We start from the raw sequence: 14442 nt of genomic DNA on the forward strand, positions 1-14442 counted from the left end.
GTAACATGGCTCATGCATTCTTAATGCAGCTGAGATCTGGAGGATATGGAGACCATTCCATATGATTGTTCTATGCTCTGCCAGGAAGGTGTTCACAAGATTGTGACAAATTGCCCCTTATTTGTGATGGACAAGATCTTTTAAAACTAGTTTTATCTCATATAGAATTTTTTTCACTATAATGGCTCTATTTACCATTTTTCCCTCATATAACTTAGTTTTGCCCTATACTGAGCATATTTCTTTGCAATTTTGGCTCTTCTTACCACCCCCACCCCCCATCTCTATTTTTCTCTCATGGCAACTATTCTTTCTCTCATGGCAACTATTCACCCACCCACACAATATTTTGGTGTATCTCTATCCAAGCAGTACTGCATTTCACATGAAATGAATCAATTTATCCTGCTATACTTCACTACAAACATTTTCTGTCACACAATGAATACAAACCTTGAATTGCAACTTGTACGGCCCTCTGTATTTGCTCTGGTAATTGCACAGGACCTAGCTTCAAAATGCCTGGATGATGTCGGGGTTTAATCTCTTTGTTCTCAATAGCTTCTGACACACTTTGTTCTAAAGTGACAACTGGTCTTGGATTAGTGGCAAACTGAAAGAATTAAATAAACATTCCAAATACAAACATATCCAACATGATGTTTTCTTTATACAAAATTCAGGTGACTATTTTTTAACCAACTCAAAAACATGCATCCACATAATCTGACCGACATAATGTTTCAAAATAAATTAGTCCAATACGTAACAGCTGTACTACAAAAACAGAAATATACAAATTATCTAACACTGCGTGAGAGTAGCACATCTTACTTATGGACATGTGTCCAACATTGTTTTACGTTAACCTGAAACATAAGATGCAACAAGAAAAATAACAAACATGGCAACTAATTGTAGAATGAAGGCTTTCACGACCGGGTGACATGGCTGTTGATATACTTTCCGGGATGTGAGGTCGTGGTCCAAGAACTTTTCTGCTCCTAGGGAGCATGACCTCACATTCCGGAAAGTATATCAACAGCCATGGCAACTAAGCATATATTTACTCTGCACCTATGCTTCTGGAATGTAGCTGCTCACTGCAGGCACATTATAACTCCCTCTTAGCACATTGCTGCCCCCATCTTGTTACTCACAAGAAGTTTTTATTTGGCAACTTGAAATGGTCCAATTACATACATCTTTTCTATTCTCCATTAAAATATTAATTCCAGGTGTAAGGATAGAATGATGATTTTTAAACTGTTGCTGAGTGATGAGTGAAGGGCAAGGGCAACAAGTCGGGAAAGATCCTTTTATTAATAACTTCGGAAAACAATGTTTTATGTTCACACCTACAAACATCTGAGCCACCACCCAGCTTCCCAACTTCAGGTTCTGGAGAATCCAATACATGGGAGACCAATGTGAATGCAGCAGAGGCATGCAACAGATGTCTAAGAGGTACCTCATACACAAACTGCCTTTGTTACAAAAAAGGAAGACAATATTAAAATGGCAATAGTCAGTCACTGCATTGTATTTTTTCAGCACTGGTGTACTTATAGTTGTGTCATGTTCGACTACAGCAGTTATCAATTATATTTTTAAAAACTGTTAGGGTATCTAATAGTACAAGGTGCAATACTTATCATATTACTCATACAATATATATTGTGTTTTTAATTCATAGGAGAATGGATTAATTTTACAAAGTGAATTGAAATGAAAGTATTCTCATTTGTACATTATGCAGGCTTTTTATCATTTGGTAGTCTTTGGATTTGAAAGTGCTGCCAGTAGCAGTGGAACTTTATTCAGTGAAGTCAGATGTGAATTCTAGGGCCCTGGTTACGATTTATAAACTGGAAAATTAATTTTCCCATGGAATTTTTTATTTTAAGTCCCATACAGCTGTGATTCATCCAAAACAAACCAAAATAACTTAAGTTTTTACTGAACTTAAATACTTGGTATACACCGTAAAATCTAAGATACTTTAAAATAAAGCCAACCTGCCCCCCCCCCCCTCTCTCTCTCTCTCTCTCTCTCTCTCTCTCTCTCTCTCTCTCTCTCTCTCTCTCTCTCTCTGCCCCCTCCCTCTTTTAAGGGAAAATAGTAGTCTCTGACACTTGGCGTCTTCTGCCAACAGTGAACAGTAGTTTGTTCATGCCAAAAAAAAGAGGTTACTGGAAGGTAAAAGATGAGAAGGTATGATTTTGTCACAAGAAACACTCATTCAAGCCTCATACAACAATGTTAAAAGAGTGCACAGCCAAATTATTGATGTAGCGTTTTAAGTAAAGCACTTGTTGGTTGTCAAGCCCACATAGAATGCAGCACAGCAGTTGCAGTTTAACTTCTGCATCACATAATTGCTTTTACAGGTAGCCCTGCCTTTGATGGGGTAGGTGATGCTAGTGACCAGAAAGGTGTATGTGGTGGTGGTGGTGGTGGTGGTGGTGGGAAAATGTATAGGACAGGTCTATTACAGGGATATGAACCACAAGGGAAGGGGTTGGGAGCAGGGGTAAAGTAGGGATGGATGAGGATATTGCGTAGGTTTGGTGGACTGTGGTATACCTCTGTGGGAGGGGTGGGAAGTATAGTAGGTAATATATTCCTCATTCCAGGGTACTACGAGAGGAAGTCAAAACCTTGGCAGGGAATGTGATTCCACTGCTCCAGTCCTGGATGGTACTGAGTGATAATGGGAATGTCCCTTTGTGGCCAGACAGTGGGACTCTGGGAGATGGTGGGAGACTGGAGAGATGAAGCACAGGAGATCTGTTTTTGTACAAGTTTGGAGGGTAATTTCAATCTGTGAAGGCCTCAGTAATCCCCTTGCTATATTTGTAGAGAGACTGCTCATCATTATACATACGAAGGCCAAGGAAGGCTTGTCTGTATGGAAGGGACTTCTTGGTATGGGTGGCAGCTGTCAAATTGGAGGTATTGCTGGTGGTTGGTAGATTTGATATGGATAGAGGTACTGATGTGGCTATTTCTGAGGTGAAGATCAATATAAGATGTCGTCAATGTATCTGAACCAGGTGAGGGGTTTGGGATTCTGCATGGTTAGGAAGGTTTCCTAATGCCTGACTGATTCCAAACCTATAACGTCCCTTCCGTTCATCATGACTAACTATACACTCACACAAAATTACTTAACCTTTGAAGGGACCACCTATAAACAAATCCATGTTATGACAATGGGCACCCACATGACCCAATCCTATGCCAACAAATTCATGAACCATCTACAAGAATTCTTCCTAGACATCCACAACTTCAGAACACAAAAACCAAAAAACAAAACACACCATCCTAATCCCCCCCCCCTCCCAAATAAAAAACTCTCTTCCTCCCACAAAACCCCAAACCACATTCAACATGGACCGAGCAAGGTGGTGCAGTAGTTAACACACTGGACTTGCATTCAGGAGGATGATAGCTCATCTATACCTACATAGATACTCCGCAAGCCACCGTCTGTTGCGTGGCAGAGGGCACTCTGTACCAATACTAGTCATGTCTTTTCTTGTTCCACTCGCAAATTGAGTTAGGGAAAAACAATTGTCTACAAGCCTATTTATTAGCCCTAATATCTCATATCTTACCTTCACAGTCCTGATACGCTATGTATGTTGCGACAGTAGAACAGTTTGGAAGTCAGCTTCAAATGCTGGTTCTCTAAATTTTCACAAAATTATTTCCTGAAAAGAACTTTGCCTTACCTCCAGGGTTCCCATTTGAGTTCCCAAAGCATCTCCGTAACACGTGATGTTCAAACCTACCGGTAACAAATCTATCAGCCCACCTCTGAATTGCTTTGATGTCTTCCTTCAATCTGACCTGGTACAGATCCCAAACACTCAAGCAGTCTTCAAGAATAGGTCCCACCAATGTCCTATTTGTGGTCTCCTTTACAGATGAACCACTCTTTCCTAAAATTCTCCCAATAAACTGTAGTCAACCGTGCGCCTTCCTTACCACAGTTCTCACATGTTCATTCCATTTCAAATTACTTTACAATGCTATGCCCAGATATTTAAATGACTTGACTGTGTCATGCGGACCACTACTAATACTGTATCCAAATATTACAGGTTTGTTCTTCCTATTCTTCAGCATTGACTTACATTTTTCCACATTCAGGGCTAGCTACCACTCATCTCACCAACTGGAAAATTTATCTATGTCATCTTGTATCCTCCTACAGTCACTCAATTTTGACACCTTACTGTACACCACAGCACCATCAGCAAACAACCACATATTGTTGCCCACCAAATCATTTATGTGTAGAGAGCAATAGGGGTCCTAAACACTTCCCTTGAGCACTCCTGGTGTTACCCTCATCTCTCAAGAACACACTCCATCAAGGACAACATACTGGTTTCTATGCTTAACAAGTCTTCGATCCACCCACGTACTTATGAACTTATTTCATATGCTCGTACCTACATTAACAGCCTACAATGGGGCACCATATCAAATGAAACTTCCTGGCAGATTAAAACTGTGTGCCGGACCGAGACTCGAACTTGGGACCTTTGTCTTTCGCGGGCAAGTGCTCTACCAACTGAGCTACCCAAGCATGACTCACAACCTGTCCTCACAGCTTCAATTCTGCCAGTACCTTGTCTCCTACCTTCCAAACTTCACAGACACTCATCAGCGAACCTGGTAGAGCACTTGCCTGCAAAAAGCAAAGGTCCTGAGTTCGAGCATCGGTCCAGGGCACAGTTTTAACTGTTCAGGAAGTTTGATATCAGTACACACTCCTTTGCAGAGTGAAAATCTCATTTAGGAAACATCCCCCAGGCTGTGGCTAAGCCATGTCTCCGCAATATCCTTTCTTCCATGAGTGTTAGTTCCGTAAAGTTCACAGAAGAGCTTCTGTGAAGTTAGAAAGGTACTGGCAGAATTGAAGCTGTGAGGACGGGTTGTGAGTCATGCTTGGGTAGCTCAGATGGTAGAGCACTTGCCTGCAGGAAGCAAAGTTACCGAGTTCGAGTCTTGGTCAGGCAGACAGCTTTAATCTGCCAGGAAGTTCCATATCAGAGCACACTCCACTACAGAGTGAAAATCTCATACTGTATCAAATGTTTTCTGGAAATTTAGAAATATGGAATCTGCCAGTTGCTGTTCACCAATAGTTTGCTGTATATCATGTGAGAAGAGTGCAAGTTGAGTTTTGCATGAGTGATGCCTTTTAAAACCATGGTGATTCATGAACATAAGCTTCTCAGTCTCAAGAAAGTTTGTTATATTCAAACTGTGAATATGTTCAAGGATTCTGCAGCAAATAGAAGTTATGGATAGTGGTCTGTAATTTTTTACCCTTCTTATACCTCGTGTACCGGTATGAAATGAGCATTACGATACAAATATGTCGATAGGGAACATTTGTTGTGAACGAGCCTTAATTTTTTTTGTTTGGTTGGTATGACATCTGTCAAAGATATTTAGTATACATCACGTCATGGAACAAACAACTTAATTATGTTTTCATCATGCAGACAATGTCGAATTTTGTACCAGAAAGTGATGATTTGCGGAAAGCATTAATCTTTTGTTTTTGTTTGAAAAAAAAGTGCTGTAGAGTCGCATTGAATGCTTGTCGAGGCATACGGTGATCATGCTCTATCAGAAGCAATGTGCAAAAGATGGTTTCAATGGTTCAGAAATAATGATTTTGATGTAAGAAATGAAGAACGAGGAAGACCACAAAAAGACGTCAAATTGCAAGCAATATTGGATGAAGATGATACCTTGAGTCAGAAGCAAATGGCAGTAATGCTAAATGTTGCACAACAAACAATTTCTGACCGTTTGAAAGCTATGGGAAAGATCCAAAAGTGTGGAAAATGGGTGCCACATGAATTGAATGAAAGACAGATGGAAAACCGAAAAACCATTTGTCAAGTTTTGCTTCAAAGACATGAAAAAAAATCAATTTTCCATTGAATTGTTACTGCCGATGAAAAATTGATTTATTTTAAGAATCCTAAACGTAAAAATCATGGGTTAATCCAGGACAACCATCAATATCGACTGCAAAACCAGATCGATTCGACAAGAGGACAATACTCTGTGTTTGGTGGGATCAGAAAGGTGTGATGTATCATGAGCTTCTAAAACCTGGAGAAACTGTGAATACTAATCGCTACAGACAACAAATGATCAATTTGAATTATACATTGATCGAAAAAAGACCAGCATGGGCCAGAAGACATGCCAAAGTAATTTTTTTACACGACAATGCATCTGCACACAAAGCAAAACTGGTTCAGGATACAATCAAAACACTTGGCTGGGAGCTGCTACCCCACCCGCTGTATTCATCAGACTTGGCCCCTTCCAACTACCAATTGTTTTCATCAACAGGACACGCCTTGGCTGAGGAACACCACGATTCCTATGAAGAAGTCGAACATTTCTATTGGCGTGGTGTCCACAATTGCCAGAAAGGTGGTCAAAATGTATAGAAAGCAATGGTCAGTACTTTGAATAAAATGTTCTTACTTTTCAATTCAAAATTAGTGTTTCATTTTCACAAAAAAAACACTCATTTCATACCGGTACACCTGCTATACTGAAGTCACCTGTGGGTCATTCCATCTGAAATCAACTAACAGTCTGAACCTTGATATCTCAGATTTGGATGATTTTTTTTTTTCAGGTAATGTACCCACTAACACTAGTTGAAATTCGAAATTTCTAATTTCAAATTTTTCTGACCTTTGGTTTTTGAGTTTCATGGGTTTAAAAATAAAAAAAACCCTCTGTTTTTGATCAATTGATGATTGTTTTAAAATGCTCTAGCTCAAAAACTATACAACCTAGAGAGCTCAAACTTGCACCATTGTATTCCTCTATAAATGCCCTTCAATTTGATATGTAACATGACTATGCTACCTAAATCTGAATATTTTAAACTATTCCAAAAAACCATTTTTTGAAATTTCCAAAATATGTACCCTCGGATTTTTTTATAAAAATTATGTGTGTTCTCCAGTCTAACTGACTAAATGCATGCAAAATTTCAAGATGGGATCTCAATGGGTTCTTGTATAAAATAATATTTTACTACCGCAATACACACTAGTGAGGTGAAAAGCAAACTATTTCTATGCTATGAATACTAAATTATTATGTTAGCCTTTTTATGATATATTACCCTCTTATTGATTGTTAATTCCTTAAATGATATTTTAATGCGAGAATAAAATACATAAAAATAATAACTTAAGAATCTTACGATTTTGTATGACATTCACTTTTTATTATAAAAAAACGTGAGATTTTCATATAGGGTCAATGCTCTAGTTTTGGCCACTACCCCACTTATGGCCACCTTGATGTAACGGGGAAGCTACACTGCATCCTTTCATCATATATAATAAATGGGAGGGAAAACTAAAACATCTGCAGTATGACTTGAAATATAACTTATTTCACAATACATTTTTAAGGGTATTTGAAAATTGTTTTCCCAAGAAAATAGTTAAACATAATTCCAAGAAAACATATAAAATACCTTGGCTAACTAAAGGAATAAGAATATCTTGCAACCGTAAAAGAGAACTGTATCTAACAGCAAGAGGGAGTACTGATCCCGAAATTGTTCAATATTATAAAAACTATTGTGCGGTACTATGAAAAGTTATTAAAAAGTCCAGAAGCATGTGTATCATGTCTGAGATCAGTAACTCTGATAATAAAATTAAAGCAATTTGGAATATTATTGAAAGGGAAACAGGGCAACCAAGAGCACAGGAAGACTTTAGTGCAATAAAACTGAATGACAAGTGCACTAACAAACAATCAGAAATTGAAAATATTTTGAATAATCATTTTTTAAATGTTGTGGAGAAAATAGGATCTAGATCTTCACTAGAAGAGGCAAGGCTATTAATAGAAGAGGCCATACCTGCGCAGTTTGAAACAACTGTAATTCCACCAACCTCTCCCTCTGAAATCAGTAAAATAATAAACTCACTGAAAAGTAAAAGCTCTTACGGAATTGATGGCATTTCCAGCAAAGTACTTAAAGCTTGTTCCCCACAGATAAGTAGGATTCTCAGCCATGTATGTAATAGCTCTTTGGAGCAGGGTGTTTTCCCTGATAGACTGAAATATGCCATTGTAAAACCATTGCATAAAAAGGGGGATACGTCGGATGTCAACAACTACCGCCCAATCTCTCTTCTGACAGCTCTATCAAACATTTTTGAGAAAGTAATGTATTCAAGAGTAGCCTCCCATATTTGTAAAAATAAAGTACTAACAAAATGTCAGTTTGGTTTTCAGAAAGGCTTTTCAACAGAAAATGCTATATATGCTTTCACTGATCAAATATTAAATGCTCTGAATAACCGGACATCACCCATTGCCATTGGTATTTTTTGTGATCTCTCAAAGGCCTTTGATTGTGTAAATCATGGAATTCTTTTAGATAAGCTAAATCATTATGGTTTGAGTGGGGCAGTGCACAAATGGTTTAATTCATACTTAACTGGAAGAATGCAGAAAATTGAAATAAGTGGTTCGTGTAATGTTAAAACAACAGCTGATTCCTCAAACTGGGGTGCTATCAAGCACGGGGTCCCACAGGGTTCGGTCTTAGGTCCTTTACTGTTCTTGATATACATTAATGACTTACCATTCCACATTGATGAAGATGCAAAGTTAGTTCTTTTTGCTGATGATACAAGTATAGTAATAACATCCAAAAACCAAGAACTAAGTGATGCAATTGTAAATGATGTTTTTCACAAAATTATTAAGTGGTTCTCAGCAAACGGACTCTCTTTAAATTTTGATAAAACACAGTATATACAGTTCCGTACAGTAAATGGCACAACTCCAGTAATAAATATAGAATTTGAACAGAAGTCTGTAGCTAAGGTAGAATTTTCAAAATTTTTAGGTGTGTCCATTGATGAGAGGTTAAACTGGAAGCAACACATTGATGGTCTGCTGAAACGTCTGAGTTCAGCTACGTATGCTATTAGGGTTATTGCAAATTTTGGTGATAAGAATCTCAGTAAATTAGCTTACTATGCCTACTTTCATTCACTGCTTTCGTATGGCATCATATTCTGGGGTAATTCATCGTTGAGTAGAAAAGTATTCATTGCACAAAAACGTGTAATCAGAATAATTGCTGGTGCCCACCCACGGTCATCCTGCAGACATCTATTTAAGGATCTAGGGATCCTCACAGTATATATATTCCCTTATGAAATTTGTTGATAATAATCCAACCCAATTCAAAAGTAATAGCAGTGTGCATACCTATAACACCAGGAGAAAGGATGATCTTCACTATGCAGGGTTAAATCTGACTTTGGCACAGAAAGGGGTAAATTATGCTGCCACAAAAGTCTTTGGGCGCCTACCAAACAGCATCAAAAGCTTGACAGATAGCCAACTAACATTTAAAAATAAATTAAAAGAATTTCTAGATGACAACTCCTTCTACTCATTGGCTGAATTTTTAGATATAAACTAAATAAAAAAAAAAAAAACTTAATCATTAGTGTCATGTCATGCAATATTTTGTGTAATGTAATTTCTTGTACAGACATCTTTTATTAACCTGACACGTTCCACATCATTACGAAGTGTCGTATTCATGATCTATGGAACAAGTATTAATCTAATCTAATCTAATCTGACTTCATATCAGATTGTCTGAAACATAATGCAGTCGCTTTCTATGTATTCCAGAAAAAACTGCTAGAAATCATATGGCAAAACTTGCCTTTTGCACTTAAAAAGGTTACTTAATAAGAAAAACTTCCTTAATTTGTGTTTGCATAAAACTGATTTTGAAGTTGAGGCAGAGTGGGAGTTCTTTGCAACATTCCATGGCAAGAGCGCATGCGATGGCCTTGGTGGAACTGTTAAGCGGCTAGATGCTAAAGCCAGCTTACAAAGGCCATGTGACCAACAAATCTTAACACCCAAATCACTTTATGTATTTGCCATGGAAAACATAAAAAACATTGACTTTGAATATTGCACAGCAGAGGACTATGAACTGACCAAAGAATACTTACTTCCTAGTTTAGTGACTCGAAAGCGATTGTGAGAACACAAAAGTTTCACTCATATAAACCCTGCACAGAGAGTCAAATTACTGTCAAGCCTTATCATTTTAGTCTGGATGAGTCTCTTCAATATGTGACAACACTGAACCAAATAACACCGTCACATATGGAAAATATTATTGCTGGTTTTGTAACAGTAGCATATGACGACTCTTGGTGGCTAGGATGCAGTGAAGAAAAATACAATGACATGTACCGAATAAATTTTTACACCGAAAGGGTCTTTTTACTATCCACAACCAAGAGATATATTAGATGTCCCAGGAAACACTCTTTTACAAACAGTGTAGCCAACAACAGCTACAGGAAGAACCTACACTTTAAGTGCTAAAGAAATCAAGTTATCTTCTCTTGCTTTGGAAAAATATCTTAAAAGATCATAAAAGAAGCAAGTTTATGTTACACTTACCCTCACAAAACCCTAAGTTGTATAAATACAATTTGTATTAACTTTGTAAATACCAATTGGTATTAGAAATACAGTTCTATCAACAAGTTAATCTTTTTCCCAAGTGAAATTGCTTACATGCCAATTTCTAATATAAGGAACTTGTTGTAAATGATTACAAACAGCACCTGGAAAACGAAGAAAAAGATAATCTCTGCCATCTACAACTAAGGATGAAGGTGAGTGGCTTTATTCAAAATTTTAACTTGTAGCACCTATATTACCAATTAAAATGTGTTCACTTCCTTCTGATGCATAGTTAAAAGAATCATGAAAATTAAATTAAAACAACACTATATCATTTAATGAATTAACAAACAATAAGAGGGTAATGTTGCATAAAAAGGCTAACATAATGATTTATGTTTGTTAGACTTACATAGGCCTACCTTAGTATTCATAGCGTAGAAATAGTCTGCTTTTCACCTCACTAGTGTGTATTGCGGTAATAAATTATTATTTTATACAAGAACCCATTGAGATCCCATCTTGAAATTTTGCATGCATTTAGTTAGTTAGACTGGCCAACACATATAATTTTTATAAAAAAAATCCAAGGGTATGTATGTTAAAAATTTCAAAATTTTTTTTTTTTTTTGGAATTGTTTATAATTTTCAGATTAAGGTAGCATAGTCATGTTACATATCAAATTGAAAGGAATTTATAGAGGAAAACAATGGTGCAAGTTTGAGCTCTCTAGGTTGTATAGTTTTTGAGCTACAGCATTTTAAAACAATCATCGATTGATCAAAACCGGAGTTTTTTTTATTGTTAAACCCTTGAAACTCAAAAACCATTGTTAGTGGGTACATTACCTGAAAAAAAAATTTCAAAATCTGAAAGGTCATGGTTCAAATCATGTAGTGCAAATGGTTGATCTGACATGGAATGACCCCTGTGCCTTTTTCCATCCCGATTTAGGTTTACCATCCTGATTTAGGTTCTCTGCGATTTCCCTAAATTGTTTCAGAAAAATGCCAGTATGGTTTCTTTGAAAGGTCACGGCCAATGTCCTTCGGCATCCTTATATATTCCAAGATTGTGCTCCACCCCTAATGACCTCATTGTTGACAGGACGTTAAACACTAATCTCCTTCTCCTCCCACATTCAACACAACACAATCCTTCCCCTTCACCCCAAACATTAACTAACCACTGTAAGCACATACATTTTACCCTCAAACATAATAAAATACTTGAAACAGCAACAATTATTAGGCACACTTTTCCTCCAACAATGCTCATCAAGATGAGATGAGACTGCAGAGTCAAAGTGCACTTCTTCCCCCTCCCTATAACACATCCCTTTGAATAATCCTTAAATTCTACACTATGATTAACACTCAAATACCAAAAACCCCTAAGGTGATAAAAATTCCCATAAGAAGAAAAACAAGCACAAGTGATGGTAGATCCCTTCACAATATATCACTCTATTAACCCCACCATAACCCATTTTGTCCAATGGACCATCACCCTAAAAACATCATCATAACACCTACCCCCAGAGACAAGAGCCCCCACACCCATGTCCCCACAGGATGACTGCTCCTCCTATGCTTAGCCTTACTAACAGAGATGTATCTATTTCTACACCCCTACTCCTCCTCCCAAAGACTTTCTACACTTAATAAATTCACTACACACTTCATGACAGAACAAATACCAGTCCAACACATACCTACTACTCACACCAGTCTCATGCACCAGGATAATGATAGCACCAACAGCAAGTCAAACACTATATTACACAATGTCAACTTAGGCTGCTTAAACCAGGAACCTCTCTTAATTGATCTCAAAACATTTCCTCAATGAGGAACTCTAGGCAATTTCATCAGCACCCCACACTAGCAGTACCCAACATATTCAGGGAGGAAACTAAGCAACTGTAGAAATTTTATGACAAGAGCCCTATCTTCTTCCATAGTAGCATCTAAAGACCAAGTCCTAAATTTCACAGTCAGATCAACATCTACAAACAAACAACAAAGGCACAAAATTCAATTTAACAAGTGAACAAATTACAAACAATTAACTAACAGCCTAAAAACTGAAAACAATAACAACGAAATTGAAAATTACTCACTAATACACCAAGATCCTCCAAAAAAAGCACTATGGAACAAAGAAAAATTCCAAAATGAAACACTCAAAAGCACTGCTGGAAAAATTCATTACACCAGTACAACACTCTCCAATACCATGACACACACCACTGATACAATCCAACACTGTACCATTATTATAAAATGCAGAGCAAGGTGGTACAGTGGTTAGAACTCTGGACTCCCATTCAGGAGGACAACAATTCAAACATGGGTCCAGCCATCTTGATCTTGTTTACCATGATTTCCCTTAATTCCTCCACACAAATTTTGTGATAGTTCCTTTGAAAGGGCACAGCCAATTTCCTTCCCCATCCTTGACACAATCGGAACTTTTGCTCCGTCTTTAATGACCTCAATGTGAACGGGACATTAAATCATAATCTTCCTTCTTTCCAAAATGAATTACAAACCAAACACCAACACTAAAGTGCACCACCATACTACAATGTGCCCTCTATAAACATAATAAATTTCAAACATGCCACACTTCCATGATACCACTCAATATGATACACTAACGTCATGGGTCAAAGCAGACAAGTGGAATCACAGCAAGCAGTTGGCAACTATTAGAGACAGAGAGACAGACAGAGAGAGAGAGAGAGAGAGAGAGAGAGAGAGAGAGAGAGAGAAGTTTATCAGTTAAAGATAAATGAAACAATACACAAACTAAAACATGTTTCTTTCAATCTTCATGGCAGCTCTACAGAAATTTCAAATACTTGTCAGATTAACTTTGGCCTGATCCCATTTTCTGAAACATTATTTTAAGAATACACTGATATTTCTAAATCATTTAGCACAGACACTGATACAGTTTTCATTGAAACAAGCATAATATTAATGCTCCCAGTGTTTAAAAGATATTTGGAGTGGGCTTCTAAAATAACTGACAAGAAAATTGAAAAAAGTATCTCTCTCTCTCTCTCTCTTACACACACACACACACACACACACACACACACACACACACACACACACACACACACACCAGAGAGAGAGTGGGAAACTTCTGTGCAGCACTATTCCAGCACAAATATCTAAAACTATACAAAAACAATTATCAAGAAAATGATTACAAGGTTCATAAATTAAATATAATTAAAGAATGGGATTCACAGACAGCCAAAATGTTAGGTGAGTCACTTTATTGTAAAAACTAGTTCATGTATTTTATGTCGGAGGAACATGGTTTTTGTTTTTCATTCTTTAGTTAGCACACTGGATATACAAGGCGTACTGTATAAACGATCATAAAAATCGAAGATAGTATTGATCTTGAAATGAATAAACTCTCGCAATGTTCATAAACTAATGAACAGCGCATAGTCGCCATTATTTGAAAGCGGTGGTGGTGGTGGTGGTTGTTGGGATGTTTAAGGGGGACTAAACAGCTAAGGTCATCAGTCCCCCAATATTTGAAAGCCATTCGGCCAAAATCAACAGATTTTGCATAACTAATCGAATATACAAAATGAAATAGATGCTGTAAAACTGATGTGCACTATGGTAAACAGTAGCAGTCTCGCTAGTGTGCGTTTAAGATTCATAAGAGAATAAAGATAATTTCTGCAGATTGGTATGAATGTAAAACCACTGTTAGTCAAGACATTCGGAAGAACTGAAAAGTCTGCAGCGGATTTACGAAGAACGGATGAGCGTAGCCAAATGCATATTAATGTTAACTTACAGGGTAATAAATGAAGCAAAATGGAACATTATACTATCCTTCATTTAACACAACTGCTATTAAGG

At 37.3% G+C, this 14442-nt stretch overlaps 1 protein-coding gene across 2 annotated transcripts in view; it reads right to left on the minus strand.

Annotated features, from left to right (window-relative positions):
- Positions 1–14442, minus strand: part of LOC126267656 (methyltransferase-like protein 17, mitochondrial) — a 113421-nt gene that overhangs the window by 98117 nt on the left and 862 nt on the right. For both annotated transcript variants that reach the window (XM_049972959.1, XM_049972965.1), the window contains exon 2: positions 454–613. In XM_049972959.1, coding sequence (XP_049828916.1) covers positions 454–613 — 160 coding nt within the window. The remainder of the gene's footprint in view (positions 1–453; positions 614–14442) is intronic.

This window comes from Schistocerca gregaria, chromosome 1 (assembly GCF_023897955.1).
Source record: "Schistocerca gregaria isolate iqSchGreg1 chromosome 1, iqSchGreg1.2, whole genome shotgun sequence".
Taxonomy (NCBI): Eukaryota; Metazoa; Arthropoda; class Insecta; order Orthoptera; family Acrididae; genus Schistocerca; species Schistocerca gregaria.